This window comes from Vanessa cardui, chromosome Z, assembly GCF_905220365.1.
Source record: "Vanessa cardui chromosome Z, ilVanCard2.1, whole genome shotgun sequence".
Lineage (NCBI taxonomy): Eukaryota > Metazoa > Arthropoda > Insecta > Lepidoptera > Nymphalidae > Vanessa > Vanessa cardui.
The window spans coordinates 7,925,067-7,949,697 of NC_061154.1; the positions used below are offsets into that span (position 1 = coordinate 7,925,067).

Consider the following 24,631-nt stretch of genomic DNA (forward strand, 5'->3'; position numbering starts at 1 on the left):
AACTATGAATTATAAATATGTAAGAATTTTGACAAACATTATTTGCATTACCTATAAAAAAATATATTGTTTTTTTATTCAATCGAATATACATGGTGTGAATTCTATTTTTGAAAAGAAAAATGCAGATTGCGCATAGGCAGTATTGGTGCGTGACGAAGGCGGTGCGTAGCGCGATGAGCATCGCAGCGACGGTGGCGGCGCGCGGTGGCCAGAGTGCGCGGGTGCGGCAGCGTGCGCGCAGCGGCACTCGGCAGTAGCGCGACCAGCCCCGACCGGCTCACACGATGATCGCGCTCGCGCTTGCTGCCGCCTTCCTGAGCGCGCTGGCCGGCCAGCTCGGCGCCGGTGCTAGCCTGCATTGTGCCATGAGGCGCGAGATTTCTCCTTGTACTTGCCGACGCGAGGACGTCGGCACCGGTGCTATCCTCGTTATATGTCAACGCATCAACACCTACGAAGACATCGCACGCGCCCTTACCAACAAGTTCAGCCCCGAAACAAAAATCGGCCTCGACATCTCCTACTCTCAGCTGCCAGATTTCGCCGACCACAGCTTCCGCGAGCTCGGCCTCTCCATTACGAGGCTCAAACTCAACTTCGACAACTTAAGGCAAGTCGATTTAAACTCTGATAGGATCCTGTGCTAGTCCGTAAACAAAAATGTGTAAGCTCTTTGTTGTGTAAAACGGTCGGACGAATAACCTATTGAAACGTGATAATGAAACATCAAAACAGTGCGTGAGTTGAAAGAGAAACAACAGGTCTGTGATAAGAGACACGACAGCGATGGGAATCGGTTCGTTATCAGGAGTGTGGGCGGCGCCCTCTCCAGGGCTGATTGCAAATCCACAGTTGAGGCCGCAGGAAGAAGCTAGTGAACGTACATGCGATCGCTTCTCAGTAAATTTCCTTTCGAAATAGCGTTATTATTGAAAGCGAAGCTTATCAGCACAATAACGTCGATTATCAATATAAAAGCAAACACGAAGAATATAAACTAATCATCGACGGTCGGTATTTAGACGTATCGTTTTGTGTTTTCGACATCTATAAACGTCATTTAAGACGCCTGTGACCCGTCAACCCGAAACTTATTGACCGCAATTGATCTTAAAATTTTATAGTCATTATCGTGCCATATAAAAATGTACACGAAATATAACAATTTCTCTGTACCTCAATCGCTCCTAATTTCTGTGGAATAATGAGTCAACAGAAAGTAGGTACTCAGTGCACTTGTTCACGAGGCGACATTATTTCAAATTATAATCTTCTGTTTATTTCGTAGGTGTTATTTACAATGCGATAGACAACAGTTTCGTTGCGAAGTGATAATGGAAGAGAGTAGAAAATGAACAATACGATTTATAACACAATCAGAGGGTAGGAAATACGTAATACTGTTTTTAATTATTAAAACTATCTACATGAATTCCAATTACGTATGGGGATCACATCTAGGAGACTCAGTGCGATAGTTCGCCGGGTTATCGCAGGTCGCCTCTAAAGCAGTAAAATTGAATGATATCATATTGGTCGTGTCATATTCACTATATTTACTAATGGTGTACTAACAAATTACTGTAGACGGTTGTTTGTAAATTGTTATTGTTTGACAAATCCAGTTAAACAAATAGCAAGTAAACAACTCGCTTTGAAAATCTCCTGTATCCGGTATGATTTCAATATCTATTGCAAAGTTATTAATAAAATAAAAGTCATTTGTTATATGAATATTTAATACATATGTATTATGTATATAACACAGTTATTAATTATTACATAATATCACGTTTGATAATAATATACTGAAATGGTCGGGGATTTTTGGTAAAGTCGTAGGTACATATTTTATTTTGTTAACAATGATGTATATTATTTCGTATATTATGATGTCTAGAATAGGTTACATTTAAAAATGGTAAAGCATCATTTTTTATTGGAAACACTTTCAAATGTTCAAACAAGCGAAATTGCCAATTACGCTCGTAAGATAAGCCGATCTTCAGAACTTCTTAAGACTAACATTTCTACTACCCAAAAATATATACAAATGTTAACTAAAACTAGTTACTGTATAAATCTTGACCGCGTGGTGTATACGCCAATGAAAACGATTAAGATTTTTGGTAGCTTAACTAATGTTGATTACCAGTCAGTGATTCATTTTCATAAAATTCATAGTACGGTAAATAATACGGGAAAGTGGTCTCCATTGACAAGCATATAAATTTTAGTTCAAATATTTGTGTAATTATTTTAATATGTATTGTATTTAATTATTCTACCATTACATATATATACATTAAAAATATAGGTAAAATCAACTGGTCAAAGGCCTTCATAAAGGATCAATATTTGGAGAACATTCCAATTGCATTGGCATATATATGTACATTGTACATACTTATATATTTTTGTAAAACACAAATATTCTCGCGATAGTGCAGTATATGAAATGAATTAAGTAATATATTGAACGCACGTTGAAAAAATGTTGCTAGCCCTTTTTATTAAGTGTGTAAATCTCGTAAACTGATATTTTTATTATTATTTTTCATGCTACAATACTATGTCATGATTGTTAGTCACTAGCATGGCAAAGCATTTATATAGATGAGGTAGATAAATTAATTAAGAATTGATCCCTGTGGGAACCCCAAATTTATTAGTGAACCGAGAGTCTCTTGAAAGTTCGACTCACTAAAATAAGATATTCTATGCAGATGATCAGTAATGTACCGACTACACAATAATTTCAAGTAATTTCACCAAGCCAGTTACAAAAATTGCTTAAGATTTAGGATATAGGTACTGATGAACTTGAAAGAACGGTATGCGCCGGATGCCATATATCATAAAATTTAGTCATTTATTTTAAACTTATTATTAAAACGTTAATGTATTTTCTCGTTTAAAAAATAATACGCAACTATTATCAAAACATCACGTTTCTTAAACAATATTGTTACGCAGATAAACGCAACATCGCTTCATCTTCATTAGAACGATTACAGTGCTAAGTACTTTTGCATTGCAGAAATAATTTATTTGTTTGTGCATAAAACCATGATAGAGACCTTTAATCAGATCAAGCACGAATCCCCTTGATTCGCAAAATGCACCTTTTCAATCTACCTCTTTATGGCGAATTAATTTTACAAAGCAGTTGGGGCAACTTTGTTTTAATAACGTGTATGCACATAAAATGATTTTGATTAAATTGTAAGACTAAATATATAAGAAGTGATTTACAATATATCAGTATGATATTGTAATTATGAGCTTTAGTTTCCCGACTGGCCGTTTAACTAGCTGTTTTCCGTGATATTTTTCAACCATCGAAAATTAATTCGCCGGCCGATCTTTTCTTTCGTTTTTCGCAAACGCATCGCACTTACAACACAGCATATATTTTTTACACATATATTGTAAACAACATAAACCAATATAAAAACGAGATAAGACGCAAATGTTAATTGTTTTTCATAAATAAACTTTAGCCCGTGCTTAACGTTTAGTTTTGCTTCCAATTAATATTTCATGCAGTAGTTGAATTTGGTAGTGTTTATAAAAATTATATAAGACTTGGAACCGACTCTGTTGGGTTGCAATACTAACAGGGTATGTGAGTGAGGGAATATAAAGTACATTCTGGTGATTATTTGCATCCTATGGTGATGTTAGCACACCACACAGGCGTTTCAAGCTATGCTATGGGGTCCTTGGGCATCAATACATTTGGGTAGATATTTACTACCATATTTAGTATTTGCTGATAACTAGCCATACATATAGCTTAAAATAAACGGTGCGGTAATTACATTCGTAGGAGTCTAATTGGTGGTACAATGAGATGGCTATAGTATGTCTATTTCTGTCATGAATATGAATATATGAAGATATGAAGAAATATGAAGAGCACGACTATATATTAGTTTCCTTTTTTTATGACATAGATGGAAAACGAGGAGGCTTACCTGATGGAAAGTGACTACCACAGCCCCTGGACATCTGCAACACCAGGGGCCTTTGAGGAAGGAGTTCGCTCTTTTCTTAAAGGTTCCTATGTCGTATCAGTTCGGAAAAACCGCCGGCGAAAGCTGGTTCCACAAAGTGGTTGTGCGAGGCAGAAAATGTCATGAAAAGTAATTGCTCTGTTGTGGATTTTCGGACATCAAGGTGGAGTCCTACTTTTAAAATCGTAATGTTTTATTTCTTACAAATAAAATTGACATAATTCTTACAAATATGTCAATTTCGATCAGACGACATGAGGACAAGCGTGTGATAGAAATTGTTGGTTCTTCGGGATCCTCTCAGAATGGGAGCCCTGGGCACGTGTCCCGTGTGCCCTAGAGTAAAGATGGTAATACCACCATATTATTATAATGAAAGAGGATCATCCTCTTACGCCGATGGGAAGTCTGAATGATTGAGCACAATGTCAGTATTTGATATCATTAGCAAGATACCATTAAAATAACTTATACGTGCAGAATATTCAGTCTGATACGTTTCAAATATTTTTTGTTAACTATAAAGAACGTTTAAGAAAAGATTGAAGTAAAAGCATGTTACTTTCTTTGGTTGACACTAATCGTGTAGAAGAATGTTAAATGTCTAAAGAGAATTAAATAAGTTTAGCAAATAATCGAAAAAATAAATACGAATTAGTAAGTATTAATAATAACATACATCGACTCGATGATTGGAATTTCAAATTATTTGTTTTGTTTGTAGACAGGAAACAGTTCTATTAGAACTCACTTCGTATATTAACCCAATTACGTTTTGATATATTTGAAGCTTTACTATGTTTAAGCTCTGCGATTGAGTGGTACCTTGGGTAGGTACGATCAGATATTCTACCGCCAGACATTAGTACTCAGTATTGTTGTGTTCCGGTTTGAAGGAAGAGTAAGCCAGTGCAACTACAAATACAAGCGACATTACTCCTTAGATCAAAAGGTTTCCTATTGGCGATGTATGGACTATCTGATATTTTTTAAAGCACCATAATCTATTGGCGATGATGATTACATACCAACAGGTGGCCTATTTGGTCGTACATTTTTACCTTTGCTATTTAAAAATATATATAATATTCGACGTCCATTTTTAGCATTTAACGGCAGTGTTCTATGGTCATTTTTGAGTTAACTCGTAAAACTCTTCAGAGGCTCCAGATTTATTTGTTTATAGTTATTAATATAGAGTAATTAAATAAGAATTTTTTTTTGTAGTTATGAAATAGAGGTGTAATTCATTGTGATGGCTACTGGCTAGGCAGGATTTTATAGTCAGATTTTTGTTTAAATTAGCGTAACTATAGATACACGAAACAAGAGTGAATAAGTTAATCTCACAATTAAATATATAAATAAAAACTTAAAATAGATATAGCAATAAAATTAAGTGATACAAAAATAAATATGAAATGTTCGGATTTAAATAATTATTTCTCAAGATTTTGCCCAAGTTTAGTTATCAGAATTTAATAATTGCAAATTTCCGTATAAAATTTCTAAGAAATTGATTTCAGTTGCAAAGCAATTTGTTGTAATTTCATAACGTAATATAATACTTCATTTAACGGACCTGAGCTGGCACCATAAGGACTAACTTTGCGTTGGAAGTTAGCAAATGTTATCGTAAACATATTATAATTACTTCATACCATGTATTTCTTCCTGTATTGCTAATTTTGTAAATAAGTTTCAATTTCTTTACAATTTCCCAGAATGATGTATATTAAATATTTAAATATTTTAATTTCACAGTTTTAGTGTATTGGAACAAAAAAGGACTAAAAAAAGTATAGTAACAGCTCGTAAATTTCCCAACGCAGTAGAGGGTTTGGAACATATTCCAATGAGGGTTGGTGGAATGCACATGTGGCAGAATTTCGATTATATTAGACACATGCAGGTTTCCTCACGATGTTTTCCTTCACCTCCGAGCAAGAGATGAATTATAAATACTAATTAAGCACATATATATAGTAGTGCTTGCTAGGATTTGAACTCGAAATCATCGGTTAAGACGCACGCGTTCTAACCATTGGGCCATCTCAGCTCTTGGAAGACTGAAGAAGGACTATTTGTAGTAAAACAAAAATATTTGCTTAATATTCGATTGTTTTTAGAAGTCAGCACAAACGAAACATCATTACTAGGCTTCGTATTAGTGATCTTACAAGATCTGTGATTGAGTCAAAAAAAAAAGCATCAGTAAATGAAATGTTTTATAATTGAAATTTAAATCATCATCATCAATTCAAGACTACGCTGTCAATTCCATTCTTCAGTTTCTCACGTGATGGTATTCCAATAAGTGTTCCAATATCATCACTACACATTAAAAGCTTTTCAGACATTTAAAATAATGTTGGAATAAAAACATACACATGATATATGGAAACATTAAACTGCTTTTACGGGCAGTCATGTAAAAATTGTGAACAAATATTGTTATATATACGGTTCTTTGTAAACAAGTTATTACATCTTAAGCGTCCTCTGCGAAATACACGTCTCTCATGTTCTCTAAGTATTAAGTCCCCGCGCACAATATTTGCGAGCGTTTCTTGTATATTTAAATCAGCTTACTTACATCTGTTTTCCAACGTGAGTTTATTATTTCACATTTCTTACAAAGAAGCAAACTGTTTTTATTTTTATTATCATAAATACTGTACATAATAGTGTCTATGAAATAAATGAAGTAAATAATATTATTATTATAATGTCCTCTAATAAAAGCTACACATAGTTACTTTCAATACATACTTTGTTTTAACCAAAGTTACAGATTATATAGGAATCGATAAAGATAAAAGAACCATCCAGTAAATAAATAAATTTCGTGTAGTTTTGTAGTAGTACAGTAACTACTAGGAAAGGTAGACTCGTAGTGTACTACTCCGCACCAAGTTATAATTGTTTTAGAAACAAGGTTTCAAATTTAAATACTTAAAACTCATTTGAAATTTACGAAAGAGCTAACGAAACTGGTTAAACTTAAAATGGATTGTAACTATGATTTAATATCAGCTTTTTCAATTCCGAAGTACTTTTATAATTCGATTTTTTTAAAAGCAATCTAAGAGTACAATCCGTTGTGAATAGAATGGAAATATTAAAATGTAAATTATGTTAGAGGTTTTCTATAAAAAGTTCCTTTGTTCGAGGTAAAAGTAACAAGATTATTTCAGCATTATAAAACGTGAATCTACAAATATAATTTATAAACGTATAAAATTAAATACAAATAAAATTTCCGTTCGGTACCGTACGTCCGTTTCTTCCGGCTCTCTTATTTTTATGTTATATATACGGGTTAGTTAGAAATTAACTGAATCGTAAGAAAATGCTACAGTATTTGATTTACAAACAGCTAAGATAATTAGAACCACAGAACCATATAATTAAATATTACGAGTTCAAACCCGTGCAAGCACAATATCGACTGGCGTCATGTGATCAATTTCAGCGAATAAATCATTTCATCAGTAAAAATTTTGTTGGATGAAAATCTGCCTCAGTTGGAAGGAATTTACATACTATTTTAGTTCATACTTTTACCAGTAAAGGGTTTAAAAGCTAGTAATAGGATTAATTAAAATAGACAAGTGTGAATTATAAACATTTCATTATCGTCGCATTTACTACGAATATAGATTCTAAACCTATCGTGTAAAGGTCATAGCGTCGATTCTAAGCGCTGGATAAATGTACAATAACATAAACATATCAATAAATTATAATATCTCCTCTAATATAAGTACCAATATGTAGGAAGCAATTAAGTGTATTTATAGACTTTACTACATAACTTTTAATTTGGAGTTATAAAGGAGCAAGGACTCGTATAATATTTACCACTCGATTCATTTATTTTAGTTTTTCATTATAATTATAATCAAGATTCTAAGTATTAGTAGAATAAAGCTACAGTCAGGTCTATAACGGTCATGAGTTAAAAAAACCAAGACTTTCATGATACCTTTTTTATTGAAAGTTCTTCAGAATTGTTTTTTCTTTAAATTGCGAACAATATTTCAATATTTATAAACAGAAACATAATTATGTATAGTCTATTCCAATTGCAGAAAGAGGAAGATAAACAAACCTTACTTAGATTCAAATATTCCATGTGATATTCTAATGTGTCTACTATGTTACGACTTATCATATTACTATGTTAACAACTAATTAAATGTTACTCAAAAAGTTTCTATAATGAATTTTCTGAACATGAAAATCAACATGCCATTTTTTCACGAATACGTTATGAATACCATAGATAATTTTATATCGACTAATGATGTCATGTCAATTTAATGTCGATTATTTGTCGCTGCTGGAATAACTAACATCTTTATTTCTACGTGTCAAAGGTCAAATTGGATTGCAACGTTTGTACGTTTAAAGTTTGTGCAGGGCAGATAAAAATTATTTCACTTATAGCTACTGAGTTCCATCCTTAGTAGAAATTCATTCAATAACGATATGAAGGTAGATGTTACGTCTTATCAGAGCCAATTAGCACTAATAGACTAAATATAGTTACATAAAATAACTGTCTACAAAATGTAAATCAGAATTGATAGTATTGCGTGTTTACTCTTGATTTGAAATCTATAATTCTGACTAATAACATTATTAGAAGCAACATTGTTGTAATCGGTCAGTTTCAATAACTTTACAACTAGAAATGTAAATTTCCTTTCAATATTTAAATCTATATTAATAAATGAGAAGTTATTTTTTTTCAAATCAAATAAAAATAAACTTTATTGAAGAAGGCTTTTAAAAGCATTTTTGAATCGTCATTTTAGAATTAAGCGAAGCTACCGCCGCACTAAGGGGTATTTGAACAATCTGGGCGGTCAAAATTATTTTGTTCGTTTAATTTATTCTAATTATATTCTTTAATAAGATAAAAGAGTAAAAATAAAAATAAAATAAAAAACAAATTTTTATTAAAAAAAAAAGATTCTGGCGAGAAGAATCGGCAAGAAACTCAGTAGTAGTAGTCTTTTTCAACATTAAATAATATTATTTAAATTAATATATCCTGCTTGGAAGTCAACAGGTATTATACTCCACGCTTTTTTATCATCTGTAAAATCTTGTATCGAATAATATGCCCTTTTTACCGATGTTTTTTTTACAAACGATTTGAATTTACGAAACGGCAAAGTTAAAAATGTCTGCGGAATTTTATCATAGAAACGGATACCTATCTCCAAGAATCCAAGAAGGATTTATTGACTTTGCGGAGTTGGAAACTTATTTAAGATATATCAATATAACATGGAACTTCTGAGATGCAGATACCCGAATAGACAGAGTAGGACAGAGTGGACAAATCTCACTCGCACGTAAAAGCGATTTGATAACAACTTACATTATCGATATTACTTTTTTCCTTTAAACTGAATTGTCAGAAAACCATCAATACTATAAATATAATCATTAGTAAGAAAAAATATATCGTTAGCGATACTTATTTCGTTAGTTCAAGACGAGAGAATAATTGGGATACCTTTAGGGATAATTATTTCTGTTATTCTAATTTAGAACTTAAGTTTAAACGTCAAATAAATCATAATATTTTTTTAAGCTTTTAATGTTTTCAAGAATAACTTTTTATCGAGGGAGGTGAAGAGTTACGTTGGACTACTCACGGCCCAAAGTCATTCGCACTGTATTTAGCGTAACTAAATGTATGTTGCGTTTTCCGCGTCATTGTTCGTTCATCTTATATTATAATCTAAGCTTACTCTTTTTCATATTATTAATCTATACTAGCCAGAAATATTCATCATTTTCGTTTCTTCCATATTCCATGTCCATCCACAATGGATCCGTTTTATAATTTCCAATAAACATTTTTTTCTTGGATGATTTCGTTCATCAAATCATACATCATCATATATCAGCGGGTGCAGCTGTCGATCAATGAATATCTAAATGATGTTGTACTCATCTTTATTAGAAATAGTGGTTATTTTAGGACATATACTAAACAAGTAACGCATCTACAAAAGAAAAACAAAGAGAGCTTGTCTCTGCAAAAAGTTGGTTACCAAGCGCTTTCAGAACAATTAATTACATTTTTAAAACAAGCTAAAAGAGGACCGTACGTAGGAGGTTCGGTGTTACGTTAAAGTATTTCGAAATCAGATGCTTTCATATATTTAAACGTGACTATAGCCTGTGTCCACGTGAAAGTGTATTACGATCTTTATAATTCTGAATGAATCTCAATAAAAACAAAGAACTTAACAAGGGAGTCTTCATAATAGAATTTACAATATGAAACGGACTTGAATAAAACAATATTAATTCGTATCTGAAAAGCGTGTAGGTGGTGTCACGTTAAAAGTATTTTTCTTTCATGTGCCTCCATATACTTAAACACGTGACAGTATTAGGTTTGACATAATTCTGAACTGACCTCACCTCACCATACTAGAAGATATTGTCAAGAAATTTTTAAACATTAAACATCTATTTTAGATTATCTCTTCTACTTTTGTAAAAATCCTAGCAATCCGCCCCGGCTTCAACCTGTCAGTATTTCACTACTATGTTGTACATGTATATGAACCTTCCTCTTTAATCAATCAATCTATTAAAAATGACATTTAAAAAAAAGACATCAAAATCCGTTGTGTAATTTTAAAGATCAAAGCATGCATAATTACAGACAGTGGTGAGCGACTTTGTTTTATACTTTGTAATGATGAGTTAAACTCTATTATAATCCATCGTCGTACTTTTATTGACTAAATTTTGTGATGGTCATCGTTTCTGCTGACTGATGGAGATCTCTTTTAAAAACGTTATATCGATAGCGATATTACGATAGTGTTTGGTATCTGTAGTTGGTAGTTGATATAACGTTTTGTGTTGCCATTAAAATCAAGTTGTTATCATTTAACTAATAACGTTTTCTTTTTTTTAGACAAAGAAAGAGTTTCGCTTTTGCTGAACTTATAACTACTTTCAAAATGTCATTTTATTGCTCAAAACGCAATTACCTGTGCAAAAATAATGTAGTCACAGTTAAATAAATTATTTATTAAGAGCATGGTCACTATAAGTGCATTTACTTCTTGAAGCTTCACCCACGTTGATTTAGATCAAGTCAACTAGTTTAGACATAATAAAACTGAAAATTTTGCACACAATGAAGGATAAATGATAGTTGTTGTGTGTATATTTATATATTTTTTTGGCTATGTCATTTCTTTTCATTGCCATATCAACCGAACATTATTTTATGTCATTGTTTGATGTAACATTTGACAGTTGAGTGTTTTACCAATTTGGATTATGACAATGTGGTACACACTCATTTAAAGTCGCCTTTATAGTAGACAAATTTATTTGTGTATATTTTTTTAATTTTATTTTATTGCTGTATTAGTTTTAGTTTACCTTGTACATGCACATTAGCTTTTTTTTACATTATTGTATTACTGTGTATGTTATACGTCGATTATCCTATATATATTTGGATATTGTTTTATTTCTTCAATAAAATAAAAAAAAATCCTATTTCAAAATTTTTGTCGTTTATACTAATTATTCCAATCTACATTTACTTTTTACTACACTGCTTTTACACCTATTTTAATTTATTTGGATAGTTTTAGGATGCTAGTTTTTCTGCCATCACTATTGTCAGAGTAGTTATAACATGTACTGTAGCTGCACATATTTAATACGAATAGAACAGTATGCACAGCATATATTATTTTAATTGAATGTAGTGTAATTATTTATTTATTTCTCTATTTCCATAAATCTCTTAAGAGATACTTATTTATCTCTAAAACCGACTTGAAAAAATCCCACATATATATTATTTTAAGATTCTAATTTTCGAGTTCACTTAAATTAAAAAAAAACATTAAAAACTCTGGCTATGAGTTTTAAAGAACATTATTTAAAATTATTGTTTTGTGTTGTTGGTATTATCAGTATAACTAACAAATTATGAATTTGATATAATTAAAGTTATAGCAAAAGATTATTTAAAACAGTGCTTTTCAAATATGCTCACATCGACTTAAAAACTATTGTATATAACCTTTCGTTGTCATCAAGTTTTGATACTTTTCTGATTCAAAAATCAAAATCAAAATAAACTTTATTCAAGTAGGCTTTTATAAGCACTTTTGAATCGTCATTTTACAATTAAGTGAAGCTACCACCGCTTCGGAAAGTAGATTCTACCGAGAAGAACCGGCAAGAAACTCAGTAGTTACTCTTTTTTAACATTTAAAAAATACAGCGTCATGTTAATTAAATACAATTATTTCAATTAATGTATCCTGCTTGGAAGTCAACAGGTATTAACTCCACGCTTTTTTATCATCTACAAAATCTTGTATCGAATAGTATGCTTTTTCTACCAATGTATTTTTAACAAACGATTTGAATTTACTAAACGGCAAAGTTAAAAATTTCTGCGGAATTTTATTATAGAAACGGATACCTTGCCCCAAGAAGGATCTATTGACTTTGCGGAGTCGGAAACTTGGCGTTATAAGTTTATCCTTACTTCTAGTGCATATACAATGATTATCACTGATTTTATCAAAGTTATCAATGTTACTGTGAATATACATGATATTGTTGTAAATATATTGCGACGCAACAGTAAGTATTCCTACTCTGTTAAAAATTATTTATCATGTTCTAACTTTATATTATAATTGCAGCGTCTGTATGAAGCATGATACACGTTAAATCATTCTGACAAGCTTATGTAGCTCAAAAGTCATTCGATGGTTTTCACGTCCCGTTTGTTCAAACGGAATTTATCACAAAATATTTTAAAACAAAATCCTATTTCCACGTCTGTCTGTCAGTTGACTGAACGAATTAAACTCAAAATCTACTAAAGGGTTTTCATACGTTTTTCACGAGTGGAAATTTCGATATTTACATTAAAATGAAAAAAAAGAATAGTGCTCACGGAGCTTTACTGGCGTGCACGTAAAACCAATAGACATTTATATTACGATGTTAAACTTTTATTCTGCCAATGCGAATTCAAGTATTAAACGGAATATAAATATATTTTTAAATTAATTACGTTTTAATTTATTCAACGTCAACACTGAGCAAACAAAATGATAAAAGTATATTTCCTATATGGAACACTACGAAATCCCAGTAAGATAATATTTAACTTTTTCGCGACTCTTTATAAACATTGTCTAGCCTCGAATTGAATAAATAATTATTCGATTCTCCTTCCTGACACAAATAGATAGTCGAACAAACATTGACCGAATAGTATTAAAAGCTTATGTAAGTAAAAATCGATAATTGTATTCCAAAATTATAGTTTCATTTTTATGTTCCGAGATCATTAATTGTCTATTTTTCTGAAGTTAATTTTTGTTCATAATTCATAATTCATCACTCGTGCTCGGCGGTGAACAAAACATCGTGAGGAAACCTGCATCTGTCTAATTTTATAGGAATTCTGCCACATGCGTATTCGATCAACCCGCATTGGAACAGCTTGGTGGAATATGTTCCAAATCTTCTTCTCAAGGGGAGAGGAGGCCTTAGCCCAGCAGTGGGAAATTAACAGCCTATTGTTGTTGTTGTATACAACATAATTTTCATAACAATAGCCATCGTCAATCAATTGAATCAGTACGAAAATTGAAAAGGAATCCTTCGATTGCTGACGGTTGAACAGCCTCAATTCTACTGTTTGAATTCGATTTCACAATTTGCAATCACTACTTATTATCCTATAACAATTAAAAGAAGTTTTTAACTTATTAATAAATATTCAAATATAATATTCAGTTATATTACATTTTTATAAGTTAATATTCGTCGCTCCGATAACACATTAACTGGGTCAAGAGTAAATCTACAAAACACCTCCCCCGATTATTTCAGCGTTTAATTTGCCTGATAAATAAAACACAATGCTGGATTATGATTTACACATGGCAAACGCAAAACGCAACTCTGATATTTTACCAAAAAGAAAATTAACGAAACAGTATTCCATATTCAAAATATTATGTTTTTTTAATATCATATCGTGATTACAGATCGCACTTAAATTGTAATGATTAAAAAAGCTACCTCTTCCGTTTATCTTTAACTAAAAGTAAAATATCCTCCCCGCTCTATGACATAGGAATCGCTTTGTCTCCTTTGATATTTACTGGGAATTCTCTCAAAGAACTAGAACTTATGTTCGCTTGAGGGCTAAGAAAACAACGAACGACGACAAAACACGCTTTTATGTAATTTAATTAATTCTAATGCTCTAACAAATTGTTGAATATTCAGTCAGTTATTTGTAATACTCAAAACAGCATTAAAATCAATAAATGATTAACCTTTTATATAGAACAGTGTCATACTATACCTAATCTATATATTTATGTGCTGTGTGTTGGGATATCACATCGATTGAACTCTAGACAATCCACTGAAACTAATGATTCCTAAGTATTAGATTCATGCCATCATTAAACTTAAACACGATTCATACCATTTTATTTACGTATTTTGCTCCCAAAAATATTGTCTGCAGCGGCAACTTCAAATTAATTCCAGGTTCCAGAGACAACCGCTAATTAATTTACGAAAAATGTTACAATATTTACTAGACTTTTATTTAGTAAATGACAAACCTGCACACAAAAGTTCATCCCTTAATTAACGTCTGTGTTTAATGTTTTTTTTAAATGGCATCATAAATGTCTTTAACTGTAAACATAAGCAACGCATCCATATTTCAAACATTGAAGAATTGTGAACTTCCATACAAACTTTCATGAACTTCGTTTGAATTTTACTCGTACGAAGTGTCATACAACAACATAAAAACTTTTGCATTTAATATACGATAAGAATTAATAAGTAAAATGTACTAAGAAATCAAGTATCCATAAAGTTACAACACAATATGTGTTGTATGTATAGGTTATACTTGTCCAACAGGCGCGTTCTCTTCATATCTATATGTACTAACATACACAACATATTATACAACATTAAATCGTTTAACAATATCATACATATGTTTACGATTATAATAATATATTCATTTCTACACAACCTTAATTCCTTGGCATATTATAATACAATCACAGCCTTATGCGATTAAAAAAGTTGTTTTATTTATTTTTTAATTGATTATTAGGCAGAAACTGTAGTTCATCCATTCCATTGAGGTTGAATGGCTCACAAGGTTAGTTTTTCTGTCAACCTTGCCTCGGTTAATACATCAATGTAGGTCCCAGTACAATCACGTCCAGGCTGAGCCTAGCGCTTCGTTTAATTGGTCTCGTTTTGTAATTTAATTACCCTTTGGCCTAAGCCAGAATGACAATTATGAATCGTTCGGACCGGCCACTGCTACTCTTAATGCCGGACTGTATTTTGTACCCTCGTTTTAGGCGTACGTTTTTATTAATATGAGGCTTAATAATACTCAGTTGAATATAAAATATTATAATAAATTCAATTTTTTTAGGTCTTAGAACTTTTTGTATTGCATATTTGTTATATAACGTCTTTTCTTTGAAGATGTTCATATGAAGAAGAAGAATTAGTAGAAAGAAAATATGAAACGAGAGCTATTATTTTATATATTTAATACACATTGATATTATTATTAATTATTTTGTATATTATTAAGCATTTAATTGTATAAGACATTTTGAAACAATGTGAGATTGTTTGTTTTTAAACCAAACAAAAGTTAAAATAAAGAAGCAATTATATCGATAGAGACTTACACGCGCCCTCTTATAACTATAATTTGCTTAATTCTTGAACTGTATGTATACATCATTGTAATTAGTAGCTAAGATGATAAACCCGCCTCATATTGAACTGTTGATCGTTCGAATCGAGAATTATGTGTAAAATTATTATTTTAATACGACACGCTTCTTAAAAGGAACATATATTACAGTTTTTGTAGATATGTCTGAATATAAAATTAATTGTAACATAATATAATCATCCTGCTTACGATATGGCAAGAGGGAAAAACATACAAATGGAATTCCCAACTTTATCTGACAATTCGAATGAAACAAAATTACGCTATAAAAAATAACTTTAACATTCAACAAAAGTAGTGAAAGCATGGTGAACGACTTTGATGTTAAATTAACATTTCTTTGTTCTGAATCATTTTATATTATATGATATATGAGGACCTTTAAAGTATCGAACATAATTTATAGATATACAATTTTATTCATTTAATATCTTGCTCACTCTACATATACATTGTTGTTTTAAGCGATGTTAACATTACTAATTGCGATGATATAGCATTTATTGAAACAATTTAATTATTTCAATGAATTATTTCGTTGTAAGCCTGTAGGATAACCATTTTAAATGCTTATAACTGCCCTTATGGTTTAGCAATGCAACAATTGTTCCACTTCAGGATAATGCATCCTTTTGAAAGAAGAATATATATAGATTATGTCAGTTCAAACGAAGTACAAGCTTAGATTTGATTTAAAGATGACGGCTGATGAATCTAACGATGAATGCATTTCCGCAAAATTTCGCTAATTCCATGAACCAGCGGCGTGGTACAGAGCTATGCGACCGTTTGGCGCCGCCCCTGCATTGATAACCCCGGGCACGTTGACCCTTGCACATTCGTGTTTACTAAGGCATCATGCACGCTTGATGCAACGTCAATTCAATGCACATCACCTGCTATGATGTCTTCCGCGATCGTTCGCACAAGTTGCTTAACAATACTTGTCTAATGCCTTAATTATAAATAGAACAGGTAACTATTGTGATAGTTTATAAGGGTAATGTTTTCGTGATATTCGGGCCTTATGTAAGTCGCTTGTGGTTGCTTTCAGATCCCCTCCCTACAAATACTTTGCGCTTGTGTGGTGAAAGATATAAGAATTAACCTAACGTAAACAATCTTAATATTCCTAGAATTTTGATACTAATCAGTCAAATGAAAAATGTTTTTATTTAACACAAAATATAATTAAATTATTATTTAAATTTTGAGCGTATGGAACGGCGAAGGGTTAACGTCGGACGAATCGCCTTTTTTCGCATTACAAAATAAGTCTACTATTATATTATAAAATATAGATATTGTATCTCTCAAATAGCGGTACTTTAAAATAGTTTCATTATTTTTATAACAATTAATTTGAGCTTTAAAGTTGGACTACGATCGAACTTTTAAGTTAATTCATATAACATAACACTTCTACTCATACTTTTTATCCCATTAGAAATTGAATTAAATTACCCGTGTAAATTAACAACGGGATACAGTCCTGAAATTAAAGTTTCTAATTACTTTTAATTTCATAGTTATTTTTTATTACATAAAAATAATAAAAAATAACTAAAAGAAGGTGGTTTCTGGTTTCGAATTAGATAATTTAAAACTCTTAGCTCGAGTTCTCGCTTTTTAAGAAAGCCGGTGATGTTGTTTAATTTATTCATAAATTATTAAATATTTACGTGATGTAATAATTTTTTTTCTAAAAATTAGAACATTATGATTGTAACTAAATCAGATCGAAGCTGCCCAGTAAGGGTTATATCCATATGAATGTGCATTCGTACATAACGACTGGGTTTTTTGTGTAAGTACAGATGTGTGAGTGTTTGTATATACATTACATATTATTGGTTCCTCCTATATGAGAAATAAATACACTTTGTAGGGAATTGCATAATATAAGTACGTTATATGTACTAAATTTTCGTAAGCTTTTCTTCTTTCAAGCAAAAAAGATACGTTTATGTTAATAGCAACAGTAGTTATAATGAAAATATATGTTTTAAAAAGTACCGTATATGAATTAAATATTTTTCGAAATATTAGAGGGGTTATATATATGCGACTGGGCAGACTCTCATAGCTCTTTATTGTATTATTTTCTTACAAAAGGTAACTAATATTTCCTAAGTCACGTTGATATTTTAGGGCCACCATACCATACCATAGGACTTTTTAAAACGATACTTAAGGTCACTATGAATCGAGAAACTTAGACTAAATGCATAAAATAAAAAAGTTAATATAACTATGTTAATCATGCAACTCGCTCAGCAACCCATCTATAGTAAAACACTATTGAAGACGTAAGTAAGATTACTTATGTTTGGAATAAAATATTAACACTGTTTTTGTGTATACTTTACATGTACAATGTATATATGTATGAAGTTATTTTGATAAGGATTAATTAAGATTGCGTTGTATATGAATTAATAGAAATGAAAGGCAATTTAACTCCAAAAATTTATTGTGACTTGTGACTTACTTTTAAAGTAGTTTGCTACAAAATTGTTGTTAGATTTACCTAATTGCAATCTTGTAATTAATGGAGCATAAGGTTTAAAAAATTTTATTACAGAATTTGTGCTTATTTTTTCTATTAATCTTTCATATTTGCGACATTGAAAGCGCTTTTAATGTTAATCATAATAAAAGTTGTATGTCAAATAAATAAGTATGTCCTATGTATCATTTTTCATCAAATTGCAAAGCTATTTGAATGTAGATGTTCAGTTTAAAGGACCTGATTTATTAATGAATACCACTTGTAACCATAAGCAAACATTTTAATACATGGATATTCGACATTTAAAATACGAAACTTATCATAACGTACTCAGATATAACGTATATCCAATGTTATGCCATGCAATTGTTTTATAATAAACATGCTTAAAAAGATCCGCGAAACCTAATACGGAGTTCTAACAATTAAATTACTATTGAAATTAATTAAGTAAAATAATTGTCTTAAATTTCAATAATTCTTAATATGCAACGCAGTGAAGTCGTTATACCATTCAATAACATAAATATAATATTATCAATCAATAAAATTCCGAGTAAAGAGTGACGATGTTTTCAAACTATTATTTACTATGGAAAATGCTATAAACACATTTTAAAATAATAATTTGATAATATGTCGGCCGTTAAATAGTAAGCGATAAAAGATATATTTAAACAAGAATTTTATTTTTAACCTTTTATCAACTTCACTACGAATGCTTTTTATTTAATTCGAACTTGTATTTTTTGTTTAGAGAACAATACGCGGTCAATCGTTTTGTTTTCTACGAATTAAAATGCTATGAGCACTGATTTTATTATTGAAATTATCGTGTTATTATAATTAAAGTGTTAACGAGATATTTATAAAAAAATCTAGTTGGGAACGTTTTTGATCACTTACAAATATTTGATAGCATGAGTGTCCTAGTTGACATTTTTAAGGAAGCATGTAAATTTCAGTTATAATTTGTATTAATTCATAATTATTGTATTCTCGCAACTAGACTTACATCATATAATATTGCATAATGTACCAAAATGATGGGTTTTCTTTACATACACCCAAAGTTGATTTTCTACTTTTATCAACACATCAATTAAAGTACCTATATCTTAATATTTTTTTGAGTGTGATTATTAATATTTTTTATAGTTTTCGCCGGCCATGCTTCTTAGACATCAAATTTCAATTTGTATTCATTATTCTAAGTTCTAGTTCTATTCTAGTGGTAACATACTACAGGCTAGGCCTGTAATTATTATTTATATTATTTTTATTCGACGTATAGTGTAGAAGATATAACGTGAACATCATCTTGATTAGGGTGATTTAGATCAGACTATCATTATTAAATGTGTTTACATAATTTAAAGTTTGGACTGTTGAGCAAATCGTTTGTTAGGAGCCAACCATGATCATATTAGCATTATTTGTATTTTAGTTTTCTTCGTCGAATTCTTGTTTGTAATTTTTTGCTTATTATATTTTTTGCTTATTATATTTTTTTCTTTTTATTTTATATACGTTTACAGTTTAATTCCTTTCGAATTCAGTTTGAATCAAATTATGTAACAGAAATAAAAAATTAACAATGTCCTTATTGTAATTTCAGTGAACTGAAGGAGAGCGTCTTCACGAAGCTGGACTTGGTGGACTACTTCAGCTTATCAGACAACTCTCTGATGGAAATGCCGCGACACGTGCTCCGACATCTCCCACACGTCAAGACGCTCGACCTCTGCAGAAACAAAATCACCAAATTGACCGAGGAAGATTTCAAAGTAAGCACACCATAGCAATATTTATTTTTATTAAGGAAATATCAATGATTGTAATTGTTACTCCAAAATGTATATTTCTTAAAGAAATTGCAATACTTCATATTTTAATTTCAATAGGATATCCAAGAAGTAGAGCACCTACTCGTGGCAGACAACCAAATATCTAAAATTGAAAGACACGCTGTACCGAAGGCTCTCAAACACGTTCACTTAGGAATAAATAAATTAAACACCCTGAATGGAGCGCTGCGGGATCTCGATGATTTAGAGTGGATTTTCATAAACGCGAATCATTTAAAAACAATTGACAATGAGCTACCAGTGGTAAGGAAATTAATAGCTAAATATTCTCACGATTAAAGGTACATGTAATCAGAATATTTTATTTTTAGAAAGCTAAGAAGATTGCGCTTATCCACGCCGCACATAATGAATTACAAAGTCTACCGAAAGACTTAAGACTAATGCCTTCTCTGGAATCATTATACTTCTATGACAATAATATTAAAACACTGGATGGCGCGTTGCAGAAGTCTAGAAAGCTAGTGAGAATAGGTCTATCATTTAATAAAATAGAAACGGTGAGTCAATCGTTCAAATTAACTTTATTTAAAAAAAGGAACATTCGTATGGGAAATGTACTTGAAAACATGCTTATCGGCCTTATTTAAGTCAAAAGTTTAATACCTATATCTAACAAAAATAACGAACAAAATACTATCGAATAAAATATATCCAAAATATAAATAACGTTATCAATGCAATTTGTTTTACAGTTGGCTGAAGACGAGTTTTCGGAAACAGAAATTTTAGCTGATTTAGATATTGCTTACAATCAATTAAGATCTCTGAACGGTTCTTTGAGGAGTCTTAAATCACTGCGCTACTTAAACTTAACTCATAACAGCTTAACTGAATTCTCTTTACAAGAAATCAAAGGTCTGAAAAGATTATCTGTGATTGATCTTTCACACAATAAAATAAGTCGAATTACAGGCAACATGGAGGTAAAATTTTTACTGTATCTTAGTTCTGTGAAATGTTCAAATTTAGAATTATATAACAAATTTCTTAATAAAAATTTATATACTAACGTTCCTCATATAAACAAATATATGATTACAGAATCTTGTTGATGTTGAAACACGAGTGCTAGAATTACGATTGGACCACAACTATATTCTTAATTTGGGTGGGGCGTTAATGGGTCTGCATGGTCTTCTGCGTCTTAATTTAAGCCACAACCAGATACAACAAATATCACCGGATGATTTAATTGGCTTAGAGGATCTGAGGTTACTTGACGTATCTCACAATCATATAACATCATTGGAAGAAACTTCAAAGGTTTGTTAAGTACTGGGTAATCGCTAAAACTATCAAACCTAGCTATGCGAGCCTCTGCGAATGACATGTTTCCTCTGTACATAAAAATATGGTATTGTGACCAACATTAAATTTTCATGACAAATTTGCTTGTTTTCAGACATTTTTACCTTCTCTGGAGGAGCTTATTGCTCATCATAATAATATAACTATTCTGGATAAAGATTTTCATGGACTGCCGTCACTTTGTATAGCTGACCTGTCCTATAATAAAATACAATCTGTGAATTACGAAGTTGTTTCGAAATCAAGATGTACTATCAATGGAGTACCCAGTATTTTGAAGATTTATCTTCAAGGTTGGTTCTGCTTCTAATCATTTTATTTTTCAGAATTTTAACTTGATTGTAAATATAAAATGCTATATGTACCTGAATATTTCTACTGATATAGCCTGACTATTTTATTGATGTAGCCCTAAGATTAATATCATAAGAGCGATAACTTGCTGCTGTGGCGATATTGCGAATGTTAATTCAAAACGTTTTCAAACATGCATGTGCGATTTTTTCTAAAAATTCTATGTCATTATGTATCTATGAAATGTTTTATTTAAACTATCCTTCGATTATTTATTTAAATTAAGACTTAACTAAACATAAATCAGCGTCAAATATAACTGCTGTTTTATATACAAAATATTATAAACGTTATATTAAAAATGTTAGTTATAAGTATTATTAGAATAATTTATTTGCAAACAAAACTTCTCTGGTCTTTATTAACTTTTTCGGACGACATAATCTCAGTTAATATCTGCTTATTTTTGTATTATTTTACAGATAACCCCGTGTTATGCGAAGAGCGCTTATATGAGCTCGTAGCGATACTGGAGAGCTTGAACACGCGCGTCAGTGGCGTGTCCACGTGTGTGGCCACTCAGACGTCGGCGCCTGTTCTGATGAGGGCGCTCAACGACATCGTACCCGACACACCTGTCATCGTCGTCACGCATACGGGTGTGGGAATGCTGGACGGACGAGAGATTCAACCTTCTCAGTTGGCATATCAACGCGTGGGTGCCTTGATTGGGCACGTTTTACCAGAACGTGAGGGTGGTCTGCCAGTGCTAGTAGAGCCGCCAGTGACGTTGCCTCCGGCCAGCACCAACGTGGTAGTGAAGTGGCCGGACGAACGAAGAGAGAAATCTCATCCCCTCGCAGATCATCTCCGCCTACGTGATCTTAACTCCTCACCGCAGTGAATGTGTTACAGCACCGGCGCCGCCGCTAAACGACGCCATCGAACTGAGTGCTTCGCCTTAGAAAATATGCTGCCTTTGACTTACGATAGGTCAGAGTGTGTTCTGATTTGGTTGGATGCATGGAATATTCTCATTGTAAACCTTCGTGATGTATATAGGAGTTATAGTTACCGATGCATCCTTATTTCTTTATATTATTCGATATCTTCTAACACGCCAAGCGATGCACGTGCCATACGAAACTACATTTATAAGCATAGAGTAGAAACTGTTGTATGTGTTCTGATTGTCGTCATAGTATGACGGTTTGAGTGATTGTGTATTCGGCGTAGACGCTGCGTATTAGGACAATTGTTTTTAACGAAACATTGGCATATCGAAGTTCAATTAACACGTAGAAGTGTCGCACTCTTGGACTATACTAATAACACAAGTGTATAAACCCTGAATTTGTACCTAAAATAATTTATGTAACGTAATATTATTAATTATAAATATTATAGGTGTTAGTGTAATTTATATTGGCGATTAACCTAACGTAGGAGCAATATGTTTACACGAGGGAGTAACAATAATACTAATAAAATCTTTGTTAACCACGAAACATACTCAATAAATGTGCTTTAAAAACCTTCCCTTATTATTGTATACAAATATTTCGATTAGGTCTTCTCATAACGATCGCTCAGTTAGCTCAGAGAGGTCGATGTACTTGTAGTTTTATTCGCCATTATACGGAAATAAAATAATGATTGTAGTTGTTGTTTGGAATAAATAATACACTATGAAAGATTTTATTATCCTTATAAAATTTCCCAACAAAATAATATATAACAATTACTTTAGATATCTTAATTCTCATTATATTTAGTTTCTTTACCATATGAAATAGTAGTCTGAGTTTAATATTTATATAATAAGAATAAATATTCCAAAATGAGGAGAAACCAGTCACAAATAAAAATTTAAATATTAAATAGAATTTTAGCGCCGTTTTATAATTTTTAATTATTTAATAAAGTGTTTGCGTGAATTTTAATTTGACCTACAACCTATTTATAGGTACTACAGGTACTAGTCTGTTGTCTTGAAACTCTTATTTTCTGAAGACGTTTTTCAGTGAAGAGAGATCGCTATTATTTATTATTATCTTATGTTTTTTTTGACAATACCGTTAAAATGTATGTGCCTTTCTAAATTTCTTTTATACACAATTTCTAAATAGTAAAATTAGTGTAACTTATCTAAAGAGATTTTTTAATAAGCATATGTTTTTTTTAAATATAATAAAATATACATAGATTTATTAATACAGTCAGATGTTGGCATAAGTAATAGGTGGGTTTAAGTGCAGATGGATTATTGAGCGCATTTTAATTTATACGTTTACCTTCATTGTTTGTTTCGTATGCGGTTATATTCCTTTCATCCGATTAATTCGAAACTTTGCACAGCTGTTGTTGACACTAGCATCGAAGTTTTTAAGCATACCTTTATTCAGGCGTCGTTCATCAATAGCACCGTCGATGTATAACAGGTAGCGCGCCTGTCATGGAATGAACCAATAATTTGAATTTCACGTTAGCTCTGAATCCCAAACTAAAGCAGGTTTATTTTTTGAGTCAGCTGTGTGTGTGAGCTTGCGTACTGTATGGTGAAGCTATGATATGATGTGGTAAGGTATGCTTTAATATATAACTAAATATCAAAAAAAGACTCATACGCGCACACGATACGTCGAAGATGCTGACCATCTACAATAATATTATAATGTGTTAAAAATTGTAACTTGTTTGTATGTAGCAGAAATATCCGGAATTAATTACTTTTTTAAATGGTAGAAATTTATATTTTTCTAAATAAACAGTAACATCCTGTAAGTTT

General features: G+C 31.4%; 1 protein-coding gene across 1 annotated transcript; it reads left to right on the forward strand.

Moving 5' to 3' along the window:
* Positions 1 to 223: 223 nt before the first annotated feature.
* On the forward strand, positions 224 to 23,537 carry LOC124543168 (leucine-rich repeat-containing G-protein coupled receptor 4). Its single transcript, XM_047121242.1, has 8 exons — positions 224 to 613; positions 19,989 to 20,157; positions 20,275 to 20,481; positions 20,550 to 20,738; positions 20,934 to 21,164; positions 21,283 to 21,504; positions 21,644 to 21,842; positions 22,326 to 23,537. The coding sequence occupies exons 1-8, from the start codon at positions 288 to 290 to the stop codon at positions 22,745 to 22,747; spliced, it is 1,965 nt and encodes a 654-aa protein (XP_046977198.1). The 5' UTR covers positions 224 to 287; the 3' UTR covers positions 22,748 to 23,537.
* Positions 23,538 to 24,631: the final 1,094 nt, after the last annotated feature.